Below are 25,392 nucleotides of genomic sequence, written 5' to 3'. Positions count from 1 at the left end.
CATGATTTTGTGGTCAATAAACTATTTTTGTGTTGATTCTGATGTATGTTTTGGATCACTGTCCTGCTGGAAGATCCAACCACATCCTATTTTAAGCTTTGTGGCAGAAGCAGTCAGGTTTTCATTTAATATCTGTTGATATTTGATAGAGCCCATGACGCCATATATCCTAACAAACTGTCCAGGTCCTCTGGCAGAAAACCAGCCACAAAACATTAAAGAGCCACCACCATATTTAACCGTGGGCATGAGGTACTTTTCCATATGGCTACCTCTCTGTGCACCAAAACCACCTCTGGTGTTTATTGCCAAAAAGCTCTCTTCTGGTTTCATCTGACCATAGAACCCACCCGATCCCATTTGAAGTTCCAGTAGTGTCTGGCAAACTGAAGATACTTGAGTTTGTTTTTGGATGAGAGTGAGGCTTTTTTCTTGAAACCCTTCCAAACAACTTGTGGTGATGTAAGTGACTTCGGATTGTAGTTTTGGAGCCTTTCTGACCTCAAGACACAACTAACTTTTGCAATTCTCCAGCTGTGGTCCTTGGAGGTCCTTGGCCACTCGAACCATCCTCTTCACAGTGTATTGAGACAATACAGACACACGTCCAATTACAAGTTGATTCATAACATTTCCAGCTGACTGGAACTTCTTAATTATTGCCCTGGTTGTGGAAATGGGCATTTTCAATGCTTGTGCTGTTTTCTTATAGCTACTTCCCATTTTATGAAGCTCAACAACCTTTTGCCGCACATCACAGCTATATTCCTGGGTCTTACCCATTGTTATGAAAGACTAAGAGAATTTGGCCTGTGTGTTACCTCATATTTGTACTCCTGTGAAACAGGAAGTCATGGTTGAACAATTTCCTGTTCCTAGTCACCCAGGTTGCACACCTATATTTAACAAAGATTTTTTTTTTATAAACCTGTGTTGTATTTGCAGTTGTTTGATATCCATGAGAGCAGAGTTTTTTTGGATTTTTTTTAACAAAAGATCAAAAGGTTAAACAATAAAGACAAATTTTCACAGCCTTCTTTACTCATATTTACCAAGGGTGTCAATATTAGTGGAGGGCACTGTATATATTACTCATTCATATATTACCTCACTTTGTAACTAAACTCCTTTCTGATTAGTATCTCGGTAATTAATGCTAAAAGTCATAACTGTTTATAACTGTCATAACTGTTCAAATGTTAAAGTCATAACTGAATAATATGCAGAAAAAATTATAATTAATAATTAATAATAAGAAGTGGGATAATAGGGTTTAAAAAACACATTTCTAGCTTTATTTCATATGAAAGTAGACAGTGGGTCTCCTGTTCATATTAAACATGTGCACGATTTTGTGTGGTGTGAAGAAGACAACCTGAGCTCTCTGTGTTATTAGTTTCCTGTCTCTAGCCCTGGCCTAGTTCATGCACTTCACAGAGCACATGCTATGAAGCTGGAAAACAAGATTAGACTACCAGAGCTCCTGCTAAAGAAAATTTGTGTAACTAAGTGCTTTTCATGATCTGTGAGAGTGGTGATTCTTCTTTAGTTTATGCCATCATTGTTAGTGAGTCATTTTATGCAGTTCTTGTCAGTTAATATGACATTTGGTTCCATTTTTTGTTATATGGCAATATATGTATATAATTTATTTGTTATGCGTGTATTGTATCCCTTTTTGTGCATAGTATGAGAAGAACATTTGCAGATACAGTAAACTAATATCTCTGGCACACACACACAAACGGCCATACAAGTGAAAGCTAAACAAATAGTGATTACTCGTGAGTAATATTCTTAGCTTGGGATAAACTCAAGTGTTTGACTGAATCATATCACTATCCAAAGCCTTCTTGTTGAGCAGAGAACAGAGCAATTAAAACCAGAATTTATACTGGGGAATATTTCATGTAGTAGGCTACACATCAGGGTAAATTTGTTGTGCTTCAATTTATTATGTAATGAGATTGAGGCCAAAGGCAAAAATACACCACATGGCCAGTACAGTGCATATTAAGTACATGAAGTGCATTATAAAAAGATAGTGTCTTATAATCTTAATGATTGGTAAAGCATCATTCAAGAATAATACAGAATTTTAATATATTTGCTCAATGATATTTATGATTGATGTTTTGCTGGAAAACAGCACTCGGTTTGATCATGATTTCAGATGTTTATACTGAGCATGTCAGTGTTTTCAGATCATCTTATTTTTCTCCTTGCCTTAGCTGTCCTTGACCTACATTTCAATTCTTCTGTGTTTGTGTGTGTGTGTGTGTGTGTGTGTGTGTGTGTGTGTGTGTGTGTGTGTGTGTGTATGTGTGTGTGTGTTCTTGAGGTCTGCTTTTTCTTCTTCTGTAGTTCCATGCAGTTATTTATGTAGCACTGCAACATCAATGAAATAATGAAATATTACAGGCAGGTGAAAGGGACACGGCAGGTCCTAGGAGATAAGCACTCTGCGTGCTTTTATTCATTAGTGAGGTATAATTACTGTTGTTTGGTGTGTTTTGTTGTTCATAAATAGATACAAGTACATACAGTTAGACCAAGATAGTGATAATAAATCTAAAACGGATTTAGGTATTTTTGTAGTGTCCAATTTGAACCATGATGGCAAGTAAATCTGTCAAACCAGGATTTCTGCTTTCAACCTTTCAAATGAAATTCTGCTTTAATATATAATGTGAATGGTTTTCTAGAATACACTCAATGTTTTATAAGCCTAAGCAATTAGCATTGCTAACAGCACTTTTGAACACAATTCTTGACAATTGCCTTCTCATTTGCATAATTGATATATTCTCTCTCTCCTCTGCTTTCTGTGCTTGTCACTATGTGAGAAGCCTTCTCCTTCACTGGGAATAGAAAATATATGGACACAGAGGTAGAGATGATCTGGATCTGTGTGTGGTGGTGGAAGGATTTGGGAAATGTTCCATCTTCTGACTAAAATAGCAGCAGACAGTAGTCGTGCTCTCTGCTCCTAACCCTTCCTACTGTCTTCTCCTCTCGGTTTATTTTTGATCATTTTAATTTGGTGTAGGTATTGCTAGAGACAATTATCATGTTTAGAAATTAGCTTAGCTTAAAGGGGCATAAACAGAACAAAAGATTTGTTTACTTCTTGACCCCACATCTGATGTTTTCTCATCTACACAAATGTGGATCTACAGTACATCTGAATTAGTGAGGTAGCTTGCTAACGTTCCTTCTGCTAGTTTATTGGACCTAGAACATTGATCAACGTTCAGCTCCCTCTGTTATTCAGACAACCGCATCCCATGAAATGAACATATATGGGCAAAGAACAATTTTAACTGCAATATTTAGTGCACAACAACATCCTAATGATTTTTTATAACCTGAGATAGCACAGCTTAATCATCTAACACCAAGACTTTCGTTAGCCTAATTAGTTAACAACAAGGCCTTTGTTACGTACAGTATGTTAATGGAGTTACCTAACCTGGCTGGCTAGACTACATACATGGTTAGCTTGCTTGGTTAGCACAGCTTTAGTCATCTCAGCTTGCTTTGTTAGCAACAAGGCCTTCGTTAGTTTTGTTACTATAGTTAGGTAACCTAGCTAGCTAGTTTAGCCTACAGCTAACATCACAAATAGCCTATGAAGCTTATTTATCCAAAATAATGGCTTTACCTGCCTGTCGGATGAAATGATGACGTGGTACACTCTTATAACTCTTATAAAAGTTTAGAACTTTATTGATCATGTTACTTGTTAAGCAGAATTGAACCTAAATTGGTAACTATGGTGATGTATGCACAGTAGTTTCCAGTTTTACTGTGGTTTTATTTCTTTTATTGTCAATACAGTTTTGGAGCTGATGCTTTTTTCCCCGTGTGCAGTAAAAGCATGGTGATGCTGTGTGCTTATTTCTGGATGTCCATGTTTACCTGTCTCAATACTAAAACTGTCAGTGTGGTGAAGGCGCCACGAGGCGTGTTATAACTTATTTTAAGACTGATAGGCATTTGAGACATTGAATATTTCGACAATTACTATAAAATGTGTGCTGTTTTGAATACAGCAATGAACTTTTGTATAGTATATAGAATACAATACAATATTCTGTTACAATTTTTTTTGCTTTAAATCAGAGTTTCTGGTTCAAAAGCCATAGTCTGCCATCAGTTTCTTTCATAAGCTGTCAAGATTAATGCATTTTGCAGCTCTATAGTGCACTCGGTGTGAAGTATAAATCATCACACTTATTAGGAACAAGCTTGTTTAGCATAACACAACAGTAGTGTGTTGGTAAGGTGCAAATGACCCAGTAACAACCACAGACTTCAGGGATAAATTTCTGCCTGGTACAATCAGAAAATCTAATAATAAAGTATTTGATGGCTTCAAAGAGTTCAGTGCATACTTGCACATAGCCTTCATTTGGATACGAGTGAACATACATGGCCATGGGGATGATTTTTCTCTGCTATTGGTGAAGCGTGAGTGTGGTTATATAATTTCAGCAACATGTCAGCTCTGACTGTTCTCACCCATGTCACTAGTGTCCCTCATGATACACATGTGCCTACTCAACCTGCATGATGCTGTTTAGACCAGAGGGAAAGAAGTGAGTCAACAGTGACAAAACACACACACACACACACACACACACACACACACACACACACACACACACACAATGTAACATACAGAGTGTATTGTGCACATTTTGCTTTTCTCCATGATGGAACAAAGGTCATGTTTAAGCCTGAATGCTTGAGTCAACATTCAGTGCTAAATACATGCACGCACACACACACACACACACACACACACACACACACACACACACACACACACACACACACACACACACAGCTGAAACGAACAGAATAGGCCTTGATATCTATGTTGACATTGTCCATGCATTTTTAATAGTGTGACATTCAGTCTTTTTAAATGTGAGGTGATCTAGAAAGCCTTTCATAGTGGTTAAAATGAACATTTTCTTTATGTGCTCTTTTCTTTACCAATAAACACTGTATTCTGTTTGATAAGAGGAGAGTTCAGATGTGCCAGTGTGTATTTTAGCAGTATTCCAGCACCATGTGACTCCAAGGACACTCACAACTGCATAGGGACCAGTGCTCTCTGCATTATCCCCAGGCAAAATCATCACTGGATACTCGAATAGCAGAGACTCTCACATTTATATCTTCATTGCTGTGGACATGAGATATGTGCAAAACACACAGAAACAGACTGACATCAAGTGCCTTAAGACCTTGAATTTTGCTGCTTTAGGCTTTAGGGATGGCATTGTATAAATGTGTGCAGCTGCTTCTCTCTCTCTCTCTCTCTCTCTCTCTCTCTCTCTCTCTCTCTCTCTCTCTCTCTCACACTCACACACACACACACACACACACACACACACACACACATCCCTTAGGCCTGTTCTGACCTTTCTTGATCCACAGTGGTGGGTCTCTTAGCATTAACATGGTGCAGCCTGATTGGCCAGTACCTAAAGATAATGAACAGAGTGCTTTTGTGGAATTAAATGAGTTCACAATGAGGCTCAAAGCCTTTCTTAGATTTAGATCACTGATTTATACCATATGTCTCATACCCATCCACCCCACAATTTAACTGTATTTCAGGTGTCCAAACTGGTTAGCTTGCATAGTAATATACCTAACGTATTCATGCAGCTTGCGTTGGTTTACATTGTTTAATGTTATTTTCATTCTTGTTATGGGGCATGGTGGCTTAGTGGTTAGCATGTTTACTTTGCATCTCCAGAGTTGGGGATTTGAATTCCGCCTCTACCTTGTGTACACAGAGTTAGCATGTTCTCCCTGTGCTTTGGGGGTTTCCTCCCCTTGGGCTGGCCCCCCATCCAGGGTGTACCTGCCTTGTTCCCCAAGTTCTCTGAGATAGGCTCCGGGCTCCCCTGCGACCCTGTATAGGATAAAAGGGACAGAAATTGGATGACTAAATGGATTCTTGTTATAAAGATGGCCATATGTTTGTCTCCCGACTATTGGTGTTTCAAAATCACCTTTCTTTACTTACTGTAATAAGGAATCCCTGGTATGTCGGTTTGTGTTGGAGTTTGGAGAGTTGGATAGATAAAGATGGAAAAGAAAAGGACACATTAGGGCATTAAAATGGCACTATGTTTGTTTTGTGACCTGGTTTCTCCAACTCGTATTAGTACAAACACCCCTCAAACAATACATGCAGTGAGCGTTTTGTTTTTTTGTAGTCAGCACACATTTAGTGTCTGAAATTTAAGAAGAAAAAGAAAAAAGGAGTCTCATGCTTTATGAATATTTCAGAGTAGCTGCTGTTGGTCTCAGCACGTTGCATTCTATTCTGGTGGTAATAAAGAAAGGATATTTAAAGGCGTGGGAGCCAGTGGTAAATGATTTATGACGCATGGAAATATTCTTCTTATCCTAAATTCTTCTCACATCGATCTTTTTAAAATGTATGGTCAGATTAGAGGTGTATACGTTGTATCCTAAATAAATGTGTATATTTATTACAATCCCAAAAGTTATAATTATGCTGCTTAGTGAATACATGCATTAATTGGTTATTCTATTTATTCATTTGGCACATGCATTTATCCAAAGAGGCTTGGAGTTGAGATAGGATAGAATACCATCACAAGATCACTTGATCAAGTGTCCAAGAATGACTCTCTGGACGTCTTAGGACTTAATACACTCTTCCCGGACCAGTATCTTCTATAGAAGAGAAGAATGGAAGTGGGATATAATCTGTTTGCATTCTTTCATAAGAGCTGTGCATCTGGCACTACTGAGTATCAGATGCAGCATTAAAGAGTGAAGGTGCCTAAAAGACTTCAGGTTGCTCATGAGTCAGCTTAATGCAGATTAGTGCTCTTCTTCTCTCTGCATTACCTCTCCTCTTTCTCCTCACCCCGGTTATGCTTTTGGAGCACCGCCCAGCTTGTTCTTCCTTGGAGAAATCCATTTCATCCTCTTTCATGAATTCATTGTTTGATCAGCTGTAGAATTGACTGCATTCTTTTCATTCTCTCATCCTTGAATTCTGACCACAGTCAATCGATTTGATGCAACTATGCTAATGTGTTGACACTATTTGGCCATGTGTGTCCTTGTTTTTCTAATTGGGTCACTGACTGTTTGCAGGGCTTCTGGGATGTAATCATTTTCGTGGTCAGACTGTAAACTACAGTACCCTTCTGCTGGAGGACAGAGCTGGCATGTTGTATGTAGGGGCCAGAGAGGCCCTGTATGCCCTGGACACAGCCAATATCTCAGCTATCCGCAACAACAGTTCTGTGAGTAGCTTCATCATTCACTCACATCTTTTTCTACAGCTTGTTTATTGTTCTTTGCTGCTTGGTTATGGCTTATTAAGGCTTATTGTTTTGGCTTTATAACAGATCGATTGGGCTGCATCTTCAGAGCAGAAGAAACAGTGCTTAAGCAAAGGAAGAGATGATCAGGTATAACCTTTCTGACACATGGAACTGTGCTATATTAAAGTCTTTCTCTTGAGCTTCTACTCATTTTTTGTCAGGTCTCTTTAAACATTAGGTGCACTTCTATAGTTTTAAGACTCACTCACTGTATTCTGTATTTGTTGAGTAATTATTTAAATGTTGTTCACAGACAGAATGCTACAATTATGTTCGGTTTCTTGATCGATATAATGAGACTCATCTCTACACCTGTGGGACCCATGCCTTCCGCCCTCGCTGTGCATACATAGTAAGAATCACAGCTCACCATTTTGTGCTGAAATTAGTTTGGATTTACTTCAGCAGATTTGAAAGACATATGATGTTTGAGAAGCGTTCTCTGTGTTGTGCTTGTCAGGATGTGGAGCGATTCAGCTTTGTGCGTTTTGAGGAGGGCAAAGAAAAATGTCCCTATGACCCATCCAAAGGTTACACTGGGTTCATTGTGGGTAAGCATTAAATAATGCTTGGTCTCCCTATGCATAAACAGAAACAGGAAATCATTTCTCTTGCAGTCTAATACAGAACCCAAAGTCAAATCTAAATCTGAGGATGTACAGTATGTATTAAAGAATTGGATCTCTTCTATATTGAGGTGTGTTGTTCTCATTCTTAGATAGTGAGATGTACACCGCCTCGCAGTATGATTTCCGCAGCTCCCCTGACATTCGTCGTAACTTTCCCTTTCCCAACCTGAAGACAGAGGACACTCCAACTAAATGGCTGCTGGGTACGTACAAGATACTCATAATGCCATGCTATCGGTGCAAAATGTTTAATATATTCAACTAATTTAGACCACATTTTCTGTTCACTGTTTATCAATGGATCCTAGTGATCCCAACAATTCTCCTTACAGCAATAGCATTGTAACGTGTTTTGAAATACTCAATGTATCTTATCATCAAATCCATTATTAATAACATAAACAATATGTGTTGAAAGCCCATTTTATTGAGGATCCTGCTGATGATAGGTTTGTGGGTTTAAGAGATGATGGTTATGTAAATATGACTAAAATCCTCTTTTGGATTTATATTTGGAAACAGAAGTGTTCAATGCATTTCAGCTTGCTACTTTCATGTCAAGATAAACATAACATCTGTAATATAAATGTGATTGTTTCTTCTCACCTCCCCAAAACATGTTAGCTCATGAAGTGGCTACTCCAAATTATGCATAGGTCTGAATGAGTTGTGTGAATATGTGTGTGCATGGTGCCTTGGGATGGACTGGCATTTCATCCAGGGTGTATTCCCAGGACAGGTTTTGGATCCACTGCAACACTGACCAGGAGACTGAAAAAAATGATTATTGTTCCACTTGACATGAATAGAACATTTATGGTTTAATGAGTATTGTTGAATTGTTTACTCAAATATAGAATGGCAGACTAATCAGTTCTTCTTACAATGTGAGTGGTCTTGTCACTTAAAAGCCTTCTTTTTCTATCTCTTAAACACTTTAGACAGTTGCTGTACTTTTGTCCTACAGATATATTAATTTCTTTAAGGCCCATAAGTGTCCCTTTATTGCCCATATGCTTGCTAAGCTCACTGTTCTTTGCAGAGGCGGACTTTGTTGGCTCAGCACTATTAAGAGAAAGCATCAACAGCTCCATTGGGGATGATGACAAAGTTTACTTCTTCTTCACTGAGAGAAATCCAGAGCAGAAGCCTTACTCCAGTCAGACCAGAGTGGCCAGAGTGGCCAGGGTCTGTAAGGTAAAGACAATGATAACTATAACAGTAATGCTGCCTTTGGATTTTATGAGAATCATTTTAAAGTGATTATTAGGGTAGTTGAGTGAGTCATCCATAGCACTTCCAGTATATTTGATAGCATGATTTTAAAACCATTCAACAAGCATTCGAATATCTAATATATTGGGAACAATTTATTTGAAGGCCACATTGGACCTTCATAATATACTCATATCAATCATATTCATATAAAATATAAGCCAGTGTTGGGGGTCTTGAAAACAGTTAATGTCAAATCTTGTGTGGTATGATGCCTTACCTATTATTATAGGTAGACTGTTTGAAAATGATATGTGTATTTTTTCCCCCTTAACTTGCAAGTTATCTATTTGTCATGTGACAACCAGGACATCTCTGCACATCCATGAAGCTTCTAGACATTTTTTATATAATGATAATGATTATGATAATGATAATGAGTCTTTATTTATCACATATACATATGCACAGTGAAATTCTTTTCTTCGCATACCCCAGCATGCAAGGAAGTTGGGGTCAGAGCGCAGGGTCAGCCATGATACACCGCCCCTGGAGCACAGAGGGTTAAGGGCCTTGCTCAAGGGCCTAACAGTGGAAGCCTGGCATGCTGGGGCTTGAACTCCTGCCCTTTCGATCAGTAACCCAGAGCCTTAACCGCAAAGCTACCACTGCCCCTATGAAATATTATAAAGGCCTAATGTAGATGCAAAGACAGTCTGATTTGATTTGAAAGTGTTGCACAGTGTAACTATATGTGTAACCTCAGCCTGACTTTTGGGCCACTCTGCTGTGTGCCATTCTTGTCAGGCAGGTTAAAGCCTACTTCTGAAATCTAAGCAAAACACATATATACCCAAGTTACTGTTTAGACTTCATATCTCAGGAAAGCAGGTCAGGTCCCGTACTGGCTGGTTTGGCAAGTGAGGAGAACAGAGGAGCTCCAGAAAAAAGTAGGCCACTCTATAGCTCTGATTTGTTTAACACTTTTCATAGGTCACTGAGCTATGAAATATGTGTTATTTCGTTGCTTTAATAGTTTTGTATTCATTATTATGCTGAAAAGAGAAAAGTATTAAAAAATCTTCCAGGAGTGTAATGTATGTATCCAAACCTTTGACTAGTACTGTACTCTGACACGGACATGGACACACACACACACACACACACACACACACGCGCACATGCACGCACATGCACACACGTCCACACACACATCCACACACTTTCACCAACTAGTAGTGTCATTCATTTCTACTGCAACTCCGTTAAACACAACAATAGTAGCAATAGTTAACAATAGTTAAATGATTTAAATAAATAAAAATGAAAGGAAATTTTAAGGATGTTTACTCCTTACTGAGTACACATCCTTTATATTTCTTGTTTCTTTTTGATATCACACTCACATAATATGGTCTGGGTTCTATGTTGAGGGAATACGATGTGACACCATGATTAGCCGTGAAGATTGAGTGTTACCCTCAAGCGTTTGAAGTAGACTGTTGTAGCTCATTTAGGACAGAACCACTATAGATCCATAACTGTGCCACGTCGGGCCTAATATTTAATTTAGAAGTACTTAACCTGGCAGGAGACCTACTTGGTGCTTTATGCTACTCACAGAGGATTATGTGTGAACTGTTGAAAAAGCTGTATGATGATGAAAATGTGATAGAGGGAGTAAATCTGGGAGTAAATTAAAATGAAAATTGTTGCAGCAAGCTCCTTCCATGCATTGCTAAGTCAGATGTGTAATTTCAATATGCGTAAGCTGGTAGTAGATTCAAAACAAATGAAAGTGCATAAAATTCTTATGTTTCTTATCTGTATCGATATCTGAACCGACTGTGAACTGACTGCGGTGTGTTTCCCAGTGGGGAGTGAAATGCAGGTAATCAAAATGATGGATTACTGGTGCAGTTTGTAATTATTTACTTTTTTTTTTTTACCTCCAATTTGCACTGTGTTTTTGTGGCACTAAAGCAGAATGATTCTTTACAAATCAGTTCATACAAATGAACATTTTGTTTAATAATAATAATAATAATAATAAGAGGAAGAAGAAGAAGAAGAAAATGGCAAGTTTGTTTAATCATATGTATGAAATGTCTTTTCAACAGTCAAGATAAATGGGGGGATCTTTACATTCAAATGGGTATTTCATTACAACAAAGTATGAAATGTATGAGACATACTCAAGTAACAAATGGATGTTGTAGTCTTAATTGGAGCAGTGGAGTTATAGCTGTTTATGCAGGTGTAAGGATTTGTGGCAAGCTAAAATGTCTTTGGATCTAGCTGGTTCCCAGATCAATATTATCTATTATACAACATTAACCATCCTCTAAGGGACAGTGAAAACTGCAATTGGAGGCCACAGAGTCCTTATTTATGGAGTCAAAGACATAAAGCTGAAATATTCTCCAGCAGTATACTCTGCAAGGAAGAAAGGATGAGAATTATTGGGGAACTTAATTGGAAGATGGTTAATCTTCCATTTATGTCCTCCGAATAATTCTCATGCTGTCTCCCATAGACTGAATGTAAACCAACCTCATTACTTGATGTTTCAGCCTTACTGCTTGAACCCTGTGAAATGCTAATGACTCTTGCTCCTGTTTACTCCCACTGCTACAGCAACTTTGCAGATGGTGTCAAACTTCATTTCTGACATTATGTTCTGAATGAAATACCATCATCTCAAACTCACCCATGACGAAAAAACAACTTATCCACCTACTAGTTAATAACTCTCCTACCGAGCATTTCAGTCACGATACACAATTCCAGCCAGCTTTGATGTCTCATTTTAGATAACAGGTTTAACTTTTCTGATCATGCCAACCGCCATGTTTCCTGACTGTAGAAACCATGGATGAGCTTTTCATCTAAATGTTGTTTATTCCCATACATGTCTACTGTCTTTTTGATATCTCCCTTTATGTCCTATAATGCCTCTGCAGAGCACTCAAGATGCTGCTGCTCACCCAGGTTTATAACCTCTTAAAATTCTCTTATGTAACTCTCCTATTGAAGTCATTCCACTGGATTCTTGTTGCATCAGAAATCAAATTTAAAATGTGGGTCGTATTGTAGGTGTCAAATGTCTATGCACCACATTATCTATATACTCTGAATCAGAACTTCAGGGAGTATGACATGTCCTTCATGATATGAGCATGCAAAACTGCAAAGATCACTGCTTAAGTGTTCTGGCAATTCAGATGTGGAATAAGCGTCTCTTCCACTTTGAACACTCATGTCTCTATTGCTTTTGCAAATGACTAAAGGTCAGCCTCTTCAGACAATATCAAGCAGCTTGCTTCTGAGTTTATTTGTATCAGTATTTATGCATATAGACAGAATTCGTCTCTTGTATTTCAGTTTATAAATCTGTTTGCAAGTCACTCTGGATAAGAGTGCCTGACAGATGACTAAATTTAAAATAAAATTTTTGATGTATGAAACGCTGTATAAATAAGACATGTACAGTCTAGAACAGTACAGTCTAGAGATCAATTTGACAATAAAACTACCACACTTTCAAATTAAGCCAAACAGGATTGTTCAAAAGAATGATGAAACTAGATGAGCAGTGAGTTTGGCTGATCAAAGAAGGATGACAGACCAATAATGCAGAAAATAACCATGTGACAGCAGCTTTGTTTGAGGAGCATGAGCTGATAACCCATTTTCTTAGCCCAGTCTTCTCACAGCTGTGGGAGTATTGGACAGCTCAAATCAGCTATAAGGCAGGTTTAGTTTTATGAAAATGTCCCAGATGGTATACTGTCATGACTACTGAAGGAACATAGCCTGCCCACTTTCAGAAGCAGTCCACAGAGATTAATGCTGTAGGAGTTTACTGTGGGAAATGTGGTTGGCAGTGTGTAGTATACCAGGCAGAAGCTTCAACATTCATCTCAATTACCTGATGTACAATATACAATTTTAGCATTTTGGCAGCACTATAATACCAATTATTTTGTATAAATTTCTGTTTTTTTAATTATTTTTTTTCTGTCCCCCCCACGATCTCACTTGTATCCTTATATCCTTAGGCCGACATAGGAGGTCAAAGGACTCTTCAGAGGAAGTGGACATCCTTTTTGAAGGCCCGACTTGTATGTTCTTTCCCTGAGTACGAGTTGCAGTTTAACATCCTGCGTGGTGTATATGTGCTGGAAGGACCTACTATTCATGACAGTCTCGTCTTTGCAGTCTTCAGACTTGAATGGTGAGAAAAGTGATGGAACTATATTGTGTGAAAATAAAATAAATAGTTAATACTTTGAAAGTACTCATTAGACTAGAATTTAGACTTGTCAAAATCTCAGATTAACTATTTTCAGCCAGATTCCGTATTCTGTACTAGGGTATAGTCCAGATGGTCAGTGCACACAACCTTGGGGTAACCATGGGCAATAAACTTTCCTTTTCTTCTCACATTGCTAATCTGACACACTCTTGTCGATTTCTCCTTTACAACATCAGAAGAATTTGTCCATTTCTTTCCACACAGGCCACTCAGGTGCTTGTTCAGTCCCTTGTCATTTCAGGACTGGACTACTACAACTTGCTTATGGCAGGTCTGCCTCTGATCAGCATTCGACCTCTGCAACTGATCCAGAATGCAGCTGCGTGACTTATTTTCAACCTTCCTAGGTTCTCCCTTACCACCCCATTGCTACGCTCCCTCCACTGGCTTCCTGTAGCTGCCCGCTTCAGACTTAAAACATTAATGCTTGCCTACAAAGCCACAAAACAGACCAGCACCCACTTACCTCAAAGCACTTATCACATCCCGCACTGTGCCACACTCCCTCCAATACTCTAGCACTGCTCGACTGATCCCACTATCTCTAAGAGTACACAGAAGGCATACATCAAGACTCTTCTCTGTTCTGGCACCTAGGTTGTGGAATGAACTTCCCCTAGATGTCCAAACAGCTGAACGGCAGCTCGTGGTCTTCAAATGACGTCTAAAGACCTACTGCTTCCTGAAGTACTTAAATTAGCACTTTACAGTGCCCTCCACTAATATTGGCACCCTTGGTAAATATGAGAAAAGAAGGCTGTGAAAATTTGTCTTTGTTTAACCTTTTGAGCTTTTGTTCAGAAAATTCACAAAAATACTCTGCTCTCATGGATATCAAACAATTGCAAACAAAACACAGGTTTATATAAAAAAATATCTTTGTTAAATTTAGGTGTGCAACAATTATTGGCACCCTTTTAGTCAATATTTTGTTTTACCTCCCATTACCAAGATAACAGCTCTGAGTCTTCTCCTATAATGCCTGATGAGGTTGGAGAATACATGGCAAGGGATCGGAGACCATTCCTCCATACAGAATCTCCCCAGATCCTTCAAATGCTGGTGGACTCTCCTCATCAGTTCACCCCACAGGTTTTCTATGGGTTTCAAGTCAGGGGACTGGGATGGCCATGGCAGGACCTTGATTTTGTGGTCAGTAAACCATTTTTGTGTAGATTTTGATGTATGTTTTGGTGCATTGTCCTGCTGGAAGATCCAACCACGGCCCATTTGAAGTTTTCTGGCAGAGGCAGCCAAGTTTTCATTTAATATCTGTTGCTATTTGAGTTCATGATGCCATGTATCCTAACAAAATGTCCAGGTCCTCTGGCAGAAAAACAGTCACAAAACATTAAAGAGCCACCACCATATTTAGCCGTGGGCATGAGGTACTTTTCCATATGGCTACCTCTCTGTGTGCGCCAAAACCACCTTTGGTGTTTATTGCCTAAAAGCTCTATTTTGTTTTCATCTGACCACAGAACCCAATCACATTTGAAGTTCCAGTAGTGTCTGGCAAACTGAAGATGCTTGAGTTTGTTTTTGGATGAGAGTAGAAGCTTTTTTTCTTGAAACCCTTCCAAACAACTTGTGGTGATGTAGGTATCTTTGGATTGTAGTTTTGGAGACTTTCTGACCCCAAGACGCAACTGACTTCTGCAATTCTCCAGCTGTGATCCTTGGAGATTTTTTGGCCACTCGAACCATCCTCTTCACAGTGCGTTGAGACAGTATAGACACGCGTCCAATTCCAGGTTCCATAACATTTCCGTTGACTGGAACATCTTAATTATTGCCCTGATTGTGTAAATGGGCATTTTCAATGCTTGTGCTGTTTTCTTATAGCCACTTTCCATTTTGAGTAGCTCAACAACCTTTTGCCACCATCACAGCTATATTCCTTGGTCTTAGAATTGTTATGAATGACAAAGGGAATTTGGCCTATGTGTTACCTCATATTTATAGCTCTGTGAAACAGGAAGTAATGGTTGAACAATTTCCTGTTCCTAGCCACCCAGGTGTACTAAATTTTATTTTTAAATATCACTGGGAATATACTTCAAATATATTTTTCTCATATGAATTCATGGGGGTGTCAATAGTTGTTGCCCACCTATATATAACAAAGATATTTTTGTTGTTTATTTTTGTTGTTTATCTGTGTTGTTTTTGCAATTGTTTGATATCCATGAGAGCAGAGTATTTTTGTGAATGTTTTTTTTTTTTTTTTCAAAGATCAAAAGGTTAAACAATAAAGCCAATTTTTCACAGTCTTCTTTGCTCATATTTACCAAGGGTGCCAATATTAGTGGAGGGCACTGTATTTTTTTCTGTTTAATTGTCTGTATGTTTTTCTTTCTATATTACCTCCCAAACAGAGATTTTAGACTGATGGTTATTATTAGTCCTTGGCCTAGTGAACCAGTATCAGGATATATTTATTGATAGAGACTCCAAAGCACTTCTGTAAGTCGTTTTGGATAAGGGACTTCTTAAGGGACGTCTGCCAAATGCCATAAATGTAAATGTAAGATTTGGGAACAGTTGTTCTCTGCTCCATTAGATCTCATTAATGTGATGTGAACAGAAGCAACATTAATCTGTTAATATATGACTCACTGTTGGATTTTAAGCCAAAGTTGTTTTTAAAAAAATTATTATTGAAGAAGCTTAAAGATAAATGCTTGAAGATGGATTTAAGGAGAGATTAGCTATTCCCACGTGCTTACCTCCCCAAACAATGAGCTAGCAGGGGTGTGTTTGAAAGAGGCAAGAACGAGCTATGCAGGTGTTGTCCTATTTGTCCTATAAACTGTATCAAACTTGGTGTATCAACCTTTGATTTTCTATGCACATAATTTCTATTAGAGGGCAGAACAGCTAGATATTATACTCTTCTTTTATTACAGTTATCACGAGTGGTTATGTCTGCTGCCCAGCGTACAAATCAAGCATGTGGTTAAAAATCATTAGACAAACTGTTTTATTGTGCTCTTCCAAAATCCTGACAGTCTTACTCTATTTACTTGGGAATTTAAAGTGCCAGAGTAACTCTAGCCGAACAGCTGAGAAGTTGTAGGTCAGGGAAACTCTAAAGTACAGACCATAGAATTTAAGCGTCTAATATATCCAATTCCAGCCCACAACACCCTCTTTACACAAAAACACCTCGATAAAAAATACTAACATTCTTGTACATTTTAAATTAGATGATCTTGGCACTTGTACTCATGAAAATTTTTATTTACTTATTAATTAAAATGTTTGCCTGAATTCACTCTCTCTCTTTCTTTCTCTCTCTCTCAGGAAAAATGTTAAAACATCTGCAGTTTGTCAGTACTCTATCAGGGATGTCCAGGCTGCATTTGATGGCCCTTACATGGAACTACAAGACTCCAAATGGAGGGAATACACTGGAAAAGTTCCAGACCTTAGGCCTGGCTCAGTGAGTGTCATTTCTATTATATCTCAGACCTTAACCAAAACCACTTTAAGACAGACTTATTTTAGGAAGTGTAAACATCACATCACATTATAAACTGTTTATATGCTACATTCTTCTTTCTGATTAATTATGTACTATTTTATTTCATAACAAATTTTTGGAGATTAATCTAACTACAGTTACAGTAATAAGATTGACTGTTTGTCAGGTGTCTGTAGTACGTTATTTTAGCTGATGTTTGCAGATTTGAAGTTCTGTTTCCTCAATCTCTTTCCTTATGCTCAGTTATATAACATAACAAGCTCATACATACTGATAGAAAATTGATGAGCTTCACCAAACAAATTAACATTTTTGACAATGATTCAGCTGAATTTGAAATTTGATGATAGTGGCAGTTAGCATGACAACCTGAAGGTGTTCAGTGTTAAATGATTAATCAGTTGCTGGCCTCTCTCTCTCTCTCTCTCTCTCTCACACACACACACACACACACACACACACACACACACACACACACACACAAACAATATCCCGCTTTCTGTCTCTCAAGTGTATAACTGATCAGCACCGGGCTCAGCTTATAAATTCATCACGGGATCTACCAGATAACGTGCTCATGTTTGCTCGGAGACACCCTTTGATGGCCAGAGAAATCCAGCCAATAGGAGGGCGACCCCTACTGTTCAAAAAGAGCACTGACTACACCAGGATAACTGTTCATAAGGTCACTGCCTTGGATGGGAACACCTATAACATGATCTTCACTGGAACAGGTGCTTTAGCTGATTTCTTTGTTGCTCATTTCTTTAAGAAGAAGATGGATGTAAATCTAGATTCAGAGTTTAATGTTATTGCTTTGCTGTGGAATAGTAAATGTTTGTATGTGCATTGATGTAAGAACAGATGATGGGTGGATGCATAAGTCCGTACAGCTTAGAGATCGGGTGCACATCATTGAGGAGCTACAACTGTTTAATGAACCAGAGCCTATAAACAACATGGTTATTTCATATAAACAGGTACAATAAACTTTCACTGCCATATACCAACTGTTTGCACAACGTAGTAACTTAGTCCTTGATTATACAGTTGCATGCTGATTTTGTCTCTAATGTTTTCAGTCTGTTTACCAATATCCATAAAAAATGCATTTAAATGTACGCTAGAGTTGAATGGATTTTACTTGTATAACAAACAGAAAAGTGTATATGTGAGCGCTGCGTCAGGAGTGGTGCAGGTGCCTCTGTCTTCCTGTCTGCGCTACACCTCATGTTATGGCTGTGTGTTTGCACGAGACCCACTATGTGGCTGGGATGGGAGACAATGTGTTGAAATATCAACATACCCTGTCAGGTGAGGGCCAATTATTTGAACTATATATGTACATAACTCATTTCAGATAAGGACAGGGCCAAATCATTGGCACAGGGTGTCAGCGGCAAACCTTGATATAAGCCTTGTCCTTGACATGAAAGAAATCTAATATTCCTGTGTAATTGATTCAAATCAATCATACATTGCTTATGTTGCAATCCTATCATTACTGTAACATCATGTAGCCATTTGTTTTGCCTCATCCTTTACATAATCCTCATGCCACCCCTTAGCGTGCTCTTGCTACATTTTATCAGCTCTTTTCTAAAATCCAGGACACTCAGCTGTTTCAGATATAAAGTTGCATTTTGACAAAGCCGTACACCTTCCCCACACATGGTCTCTGTACCTATGCAAAGAACCTGACACTAAAGTAACTACTGTCTGTTTCCTTTTTCAGGTCCAACTTAACTCAGGACATTCAGATGGGTAACAGAGGGTGTGACAACATCACAGAGGGTGGTGTGTAACGTATTTTAAAAAATAGTCTATTTACATTCATTCACACTTACATTCAATGGAATTTGCCATTCAGTCCATCTGAGAACATTGCTGTGTATGAATATTAATGTTTTGTCTGTCAGGTTTTGTGACCCATCGCACTCGTTCAGTGATGGTGGGACATGACATGCTCTTGCTTTGTGAGCTTCGCTCCAATCTGGCAGTTCCCCACTGGACTCTGAATGGTGAACAGCTGCAGGGTTACGCTGTGGACACTGGCTATCGGATTGGCACTGATGGCCTCCTCATAATCGGGGCTCAGACCCGGCATAGTGGCCATTACCGCTGTTATGCTGTGGAGAATGCTGTTTGGATTCCCATACGCAGCTACATGGTTAGGGTGCAGCCTGTTCCTCCACCTTCACCCCATCTACCCACAGATCCAACCGCCCTACCTGAGAGGCTCTTCACCACTAGCACAGTGTCTATCAGCCCCTCTAGTGAATCCATAGAGCAGCCCCTGCACCCACTACCTTCCAGGCCTGAGTTCCACACCACCCGACACATGGAGGCTATGTATATCTCTATGGTGGCTGTTTTAGGTGGACTCTGTCTTGTGCTGACTGTGGTGCTGCTGTATGTTAGCTTCTGTGCACGTAGTGCCCCTGGTCACAGGAAGTACTCTCAGCAAGAGCTGTCCATTACCCCTACCACAGAGAGAAAACGGAGCTCTCATGTGGAGCTGAAGACAATCTCCAGTCACTGCAATGGGAGGATTGGTGGTCTTTATGGAGCAGCAGCATCAGGTGGAGAATTCCTGCAGATTATTCCAAGTGATGGGCAGGTCAGCCCTAACAAGGAGCCTCCTCCAGCTCCTCCACTCCCCCTTCCACCTCCACTGCCATCTACAGAGTATGCAAACGGCTTGTCGGCCACGTTCCCCAATGTTTTAAGGAAAATAAATGGGAACAGCTACATGCTCCTGAGTCAGATGGACTCAGATATGACCTCACCTCTTTACCATTCTTTCACAGAGGAGCTCAACAGGATCTTAGAGAAGAGAAAACACACGCAGCTGGATATGCAGCCAGACGAAAGCTCAGTGTAGCCCTATCTCATCCTAATAAGGGTAGTGGCACCTTTTGTTGAAGATGTATTTTATTAAATAAAATAACTGTGGTGTATTATGCTGTATTTGCACTGTATCCTGATGTACACCTCAAGTCCTATAGATATTATGAACCATGATTTTGGATGTTTTTGTTATTGAGGACTTTCAAACTCTAATAACATACCATAATATGTCTAATAACAGTGTTGTAAAAGAAATATTTATTTTATCTGAGGTGGTAAGGGAAAGACCTCAAATAGAGATCATGATCTCAGAGGACTCTGAGAGCATAAACATGCAGAACAAAAGAAGTAAATACAAAAATATGTCCACTGACTGGGTTGACAAAAAGCTATGTAAATACATTGATAATCAGTGTATGTACATTACATTCATTTATTATTTGTATCTTACTGCAGGGGTTCTTGGCCTCTGGTCATTGGCACCCCTGGCCTTGCACAGCATTTCAAAAGTCGAATACATCAGATCTAGGAAAAATCTTCAAACTGTGCTTAGTAGGATCTCATCGATGATAGGTAGCAAATCTAAATGGAATTCTGCTGCTTACATAACAGCTTTTGCTCTCAAGCAACTAAAATTGGAAATAAAAAAGACAAATTCAGTGCAGGATCAAAGTAAAATGACAAGACCAAGCTTGGATGCTGAAAGACCAGAGGAAACTTAGCAAATGAAAAACATGCTGTAAACAAAGGAACCTATTACAATCTTGCCAATGCTTACGCCTAATTTGCCACCCACAGAAATACATGCTATTTTCATTTATAGCATTCAGTGGCTCTTTGTAAAGTGACCACTTTACCAACAAATATGAGCAGTTGTTTTTTTTTGTTTTTTTTTTAATATCCAAAACTTTAATGTCCAGAGAGGATAAAGCCGAGTTTCATCCATACAGATTGAAAATAAATAAATAAATCAACATTGCAAAACGGATTTGTTATTAGAATAGTGATAATATGGTAAAATGTGGAGAAACTGGGGATGCATTCATACATCCTCTAGAGGACATTGCAGCATTGTTGAAATGTATCAGCTTGGCTCTGAGCCACTTGAAGTGAAATTGCCATCATTATAACAAAATTTCCACTGCTTAATGCATGGTGCCCTTGGCAAAGTCAGTATCACTTTCCAGCTATTACAGTGCTTGTTCAGCTGAAGCGTTTAAAAAAAGAAAAGATTTTGCCACAATGTGATGTAAAAAAAAATGTTATGAAAGAAGCCTATAACAAGCAAAACACCACATAAATACCGCTGTATGTATATGTACAGAGTTCTTCATCAGCACTGCCACATGACCAAAATCAAATAACCTAGAAATTAAGGGTATTATTTTGTATCATATTTTTCTCTTTTCATCTTTAAGCCAATACTGTCCCAATATTTGTTTACCTAAAATGCAGTCTTCACAAGGTTTTTAAATGCTAAGAAACATAGTATTCTGTGCTAATATACATTTTGTTTTCCATTTTCATCACTTTGAGTGATTGAGTGTATGCCAATAATAATAAAAAATCAGTACATTAGACACTGTATCAGTTTACATTAAGGTCTAGCTAATCCAGTTTGGTATTATGTCAATGACTGAACTTACAGTAACTGATGTTAATTGATGTGAATCATATTTTTTTCTGCAACATTAGCAAACTGGTCTAGAAGGCTGTAATATTTCTGTACATACTGTATAGTACAATATGACCTTTGTTTAACAGCGTTTGTACTGATCAGTAGCATAAAATTGGGCTTTCGTACACTTGTCATTAGTGGCTTTCTGCACTTGACTGGTGTTTTTGTCAGTGAGCAGCTTACCATGACAATAGTACCTTTGATTAGTTTTTTTTTCTTTCATTATAGCATAAAAACTACACCAGAACATATCACTTTCCTCCCCCCGCCCCCCCGAAACATTATGACTTTATAACAAACTGACTGTCAAACATTTCATGGGCCAAGTATTTTTCTGTAGATGTTATGTCCTATTATTGAGATCATGCAAGTGTATTAGAGTAAATTGCAATATATTTTGGTACAGCTCACATTTTAGATTACTTCATCACTTGCATAAGGAGTAATAACATGCTGAAACAATGACATACCACTCCCTGTGATAGGCAAATCACATGACTGATCTACTGTGTAAGTCTTTTTATGGTAAATATCCAAGTTATGTTTAAGTCTTGTACTAAGCCATGTATTTATATATACATTTTTGTTGCTTTATGAAAGCAGTACCATAATCTCTATTCAATGCAGAAAGCTCACTCCTGATATCTACAGATGAACATGCTGGAATCATGGACAGTAGATGAAGGGCTGAAGAAAATGTGGGCCTCATTGTGCTAAACATTTCCCACATTAAGGAATTCACTGACATTTATTGCACTAATTTTCATACTAAGGAAATTCTCTTTCTACATGTTTTAGACATATTTTACAGAATTTGAGGATTCATAAATTCCTGTTTACAGAAAGTTGGGATTTTGTGAACCTGTTTTATACAGTAAAAAGGAAAAAAGTGTTTATCTAAACTAGAAACAAGAGGCCCATTCTGTGTCATTTTGCATCTGCATATTCAATCAAGTGTATCAGGCCCATTTATATGTCCTATATGTAGCGGTCTCCTAGCAACAGCACTGTATTTAGAACTTGCTGTAATCGACAGAATAGGTCAAGTGAGTCTTCACAAAGGAAAGATAATGTGACTGGAGCACACTTGTCTAATCTGACTGTAATATGTTAAATGTATTAATAGACACACCATCACAAGGGAAAACTTAAATCAATTAGATCTCTCTGAACCTGTTTTGTTTTACACCCCCACATCAGCTGTGAACTCTGCTTCAGTCCATAGCCTGTCTAAGGCTCGTTGATTTATTTATTTATTTTTCATTCAAGGATATCATAAAGCTTAGGGAAAGGTTTTTCCATAGCATACATGTATCATTAGTGCCAGAATGGCTTGCTTCAACACACTTGTTAAACCTTTTACAAGTACTACATGCTTCTATATGTGCCAAACTGTTTCCACTTTCCATCTTCATGCAATGCTTATGGGAAGAGACAGAATAATGAAAAACAATGTTTTATCACTTGCATGTCTTTTCCCCCTGTCACTGTAAAGATCCTGTAAAGACAATTACACCTTTACAATATTAAGCATGTAATATACAATATTAATTGCGTGCTCTAATATCCAATGTTTCTTTTCCAATATATCCAATAAATTAATTTTCTACAGTGAACAAATGTTTTTTTTATTGTTATTTGTTGCTCCATAACATCATGTCAGAACACAATCCAAACAACACAATGTTCAGATCTGCATCTCGGGATACTACATTTTGAGATTGCCAAGAACAGGCTGATAGTGGACTTAATCAATCTATATTCAGTGCTCAATAAACAGCCAATATTCAGCAGAATTCCCCTACCCCCAATTTTATGCCAGCAAAACTTTGTCCACAATATACACTGACATCCTTCTAGGTGTTACATTCACTTGGTAATTAGTAAGATGTCAAAACAGTCACTGTAGCACAAGTAGAAATTAATGGTGACGAGTCATCATTTGGCCTGTGGACCAACTGGTTTTGTGCTGGGCGGCCGGTTGGTGAACGGATGCCACTGGCCTTGGATACTCGGGTTGTCTGTGTGGAAAGGCTTTCGGATGCGAATGATGTCCAGGCCAGACTGGTTGGCCATTTTAGTAACCAGTTCTGCAATCTGTTGTGATGTTTTATTGGTGATGAGCTCTGTCTTCACATTACCATTGACTGTGTGGACAAAATGGAAGCGGTAATTTAGCCTTCTACACATTACTAGTAATTTTCCCAAAATTATAGCACATTGATGCCAGTTATATAAAACTTCAATTAAGGGTTTATTTTATAAGTCTACTTACGATATTCAGCAACTATTTTGGGAATTCTGCATGACTCGGGAGAGACGTAAACGACAGTTCCTGGGTTCTTTTTGGCAAAATCAACCACACCATCCTCAATGAACTCTCTGTCAGAAAAACATATGAACATTTTGTGCATTCTCTGCAAAAACCACAAAGGCTGTAACTGCTCTCAGTACTTACACTTTATTAGGCAAACCTACCTTGTATTTACACTCACTGGCCATTTTATCAATTAAATCTACAACTTTGTAGGTATATCATTTGTTACTATAGTCTATCTATCGCTAAAGGCAATTTATCAGCCCATCTCTGCCTCCTCCATCAGCAGTAAGGAACCCCATAGAAGAACCACTGGCCAGATATTATTCGGGTACAGAATCACTCTCAGCACAGAAGTTACACTGGCATAGTATCTGCATTGTAATGAGTCTTACAAGTAAAAGTGTATCAGATGCAGCAGCAAAGGTTACTAATCACTGCATATGCTTATTAACTTTATTAAGCACAGCAATCTTGTTGGTGCACCTTGTAGATGTGTAAAATGTAGTTCACCCCCTCCCCCATCATGCATGTCTTTGGGCTGGGGGAGGAAACCCCACAGCACAGGGAGAACATGCAAACTCCGAACACAGGGCAGCAGTGGGAATCGAACCCTCAACTCTGGAGGTGTGAGGCCATCGTGCGCACCTCCACCATTAATAAATTGAATAATCAGAATATTTGAATGGTCACTTGAATTTAATGGGTTTAACCTAATATTCAATTACAACTGTGTTCGGTCAATGTAAAGGAATAAAATAAAATTCTCTATGGCTCTAATAAAGTCAAAATAGTATTGTACATATTTAAATAATCAGTCTAATGTTTGAATGGTTTCATTTTCATAAAATAAATCTGTAATTAGGGGGTCTGGTGATTTTTTTAAAAATAAAGAGTCATTTCTGCAAAAGGTTGAACCCTTGGTCTAGCTCTTCATCAGTGTCGGTATCTGACCACATCACCACTGTTGGCTAGATATTTTCGGTTGGTTTGTTATTGATATTTACAGTACAGAGATAACATCACTCTACTCGTATTTATTCACCTACCTGACCCCTAAGGAACTCTGTCCGTTTTTAGAGAAAATAAGAGACACGCGTTTCAGCTGACACACGTATCGACCAACTCCGTTCTGCAGAACGCTTTGTAAAAAACGACTAGGAGTGCCTCGAGCAGTCATGACCACTTCCGGAGTCTACTAAAGATATTGAGCATTCAAAGAACGAGACGAAAACTCTTCATTTGCAAGGAACTAATATAATTTTGAGCTATTCAGGAAAACTCGCTTTAAGGACACCGTCAACAAACGCATGCGGACTACCGGGGCACCGGTTCGACGGTTTTTGTGACCCGGGTAGAAACAGCACAAGATCCAATCGTGTGTTTCTAAAATGTGTTTTTAATTAGTTAATTGTTATGTGTGTATATAAAATAACACTATACATATATAGATATTCGTGTGGGAGAAATAATATATTCCCATTAAATACAACGATAGTGATTTAAA

The 25,392-nt window shown here is 38.4% G+C and overlaps 2 protein-coding genes across 2 annotated transcripts in view; one reads left to right on the top strand and one right to left on the bottom strand.

Annotated features, from left to right (window-relative positions):
* Nucleotides 1–23,530, top strand: part of sema4gb (sema domain, immunoglobulin domain (Ig), transmembrane domain (TM) and short cytoplasmic domain, (semaphorin) 4Gb) — a 28,922-nt gene extending 5,392 nt beyond the window's left edge. Inside the window, exons 3-15 of the mRNA XM_017483640.3 lie at nt 7,159–7,310; nt 7,416–7,478; nt 7,645–7,743; nt 7,852–7,942; nt 8,110–8,223; nt 9,063–9,217; nt 13,297–13,472; nt 16,860–16,998; nt 17,552–17,774; nt 17,905–18,020; nt 18,200–18,354; nt 18,776–18,837; nt 18,960–23,530. Of these exons, the coding sequence (XP_017339129.1) occupies nt 7,159–7,310; nt 7,416–7,478; nt 7,645–7,743; nt 7,852–7,942; nt 8,110–8,223; nt 9,063–9,217; nt 13,297–13,472; nt 16,860–16,998; nt 17,552–17,774; nt 17,905–18,020; nt 18,200–18,354; nt 18,776–18,837; nt 18,960–19,924 (2,510 nt within the window). The 3' untranslated portion in view covers nt 19,925–23,530. The remainder of the gene's footprint in view (nt 1–7,158; nt 7,311–7,415; nt 7,479–7,644; nt 7,744–7,851; nt 7,943–8,109; nt 8,224–9,062; nt 9,218–13,296; nt 13,473–16,859; nt 16,999–17,551; nt 17,775–17,904; nt 18,021–18,199; nt 18,355–18,775; nt 18,838–18,959) is intronic.
* mrpl43 (mitochondrial ribosomal protein L43) lies at nt 23,181–25,242 on the bottom strand. The gene is made up of 3 exons (XM_017483646.3): nt 24,935–25,242; nt 23,844–23,950; nt 23,181–23,715 (listed from the first exon to the last, which is right to left on the bottom strand). The coding sequence occupies exons 1-3, from the start codon at nt 25,063–25,065 to the stop codon at nt 23,507–23,509; spliced, it is 447 nt and encodes a 148-aa protein (XP_017339135.1). The 5' UTR covers nt 25,066–25,242; the 3' UTR covers nt 23,181–23,506.
* Between the last annotated feature and the right edge of the window lie 150 nt (nt 25,243–25,392).

Source organism: Ictalurus punctatus, chromosome 13 (genome assembly GCF_001660625.3).
Source record: "Ictalurus punctatus breed USDA103 chromosome 13, Coco_2.0, whole genome shotgun sequence".
In the NCBI taxonomy this organism is placed as follows: Eukaryota; Metazoa; Chordata; class Actinopteri; order Siluriformes; family Ictaluridae; genus Ictalurus; species Ictalurus punctatus.
The sequence above is the reverse complement of the archived record's forward strand: the minus strand, read 5'-3'. Positions and strand labels throughout refer to the sequence as shown.

Coding starts and splice junctions, on each gene's coding strand:
- mrpl43 (XM_017483646.3), bottom strand. CDS start 25,065: ATGACTGCTCGAGGCACTCCTAGTCGTTTTTTACAAAGCGTTCTGCAG. Junction 23,951..24,934: donor CAGAGTTCCTTAGGGGTCAG/GTAGGTGAATAA, acceptor TTTTTCTGACAG/AGAGTTCATTGAGGATGGTG. Junction 23,716..23,843: donor CAAAATAGTTGCTGAATATC/GTAAGTAGACTT, acceptor TTGTCCACACAG/TCAATGGTAATGTGAAGACA.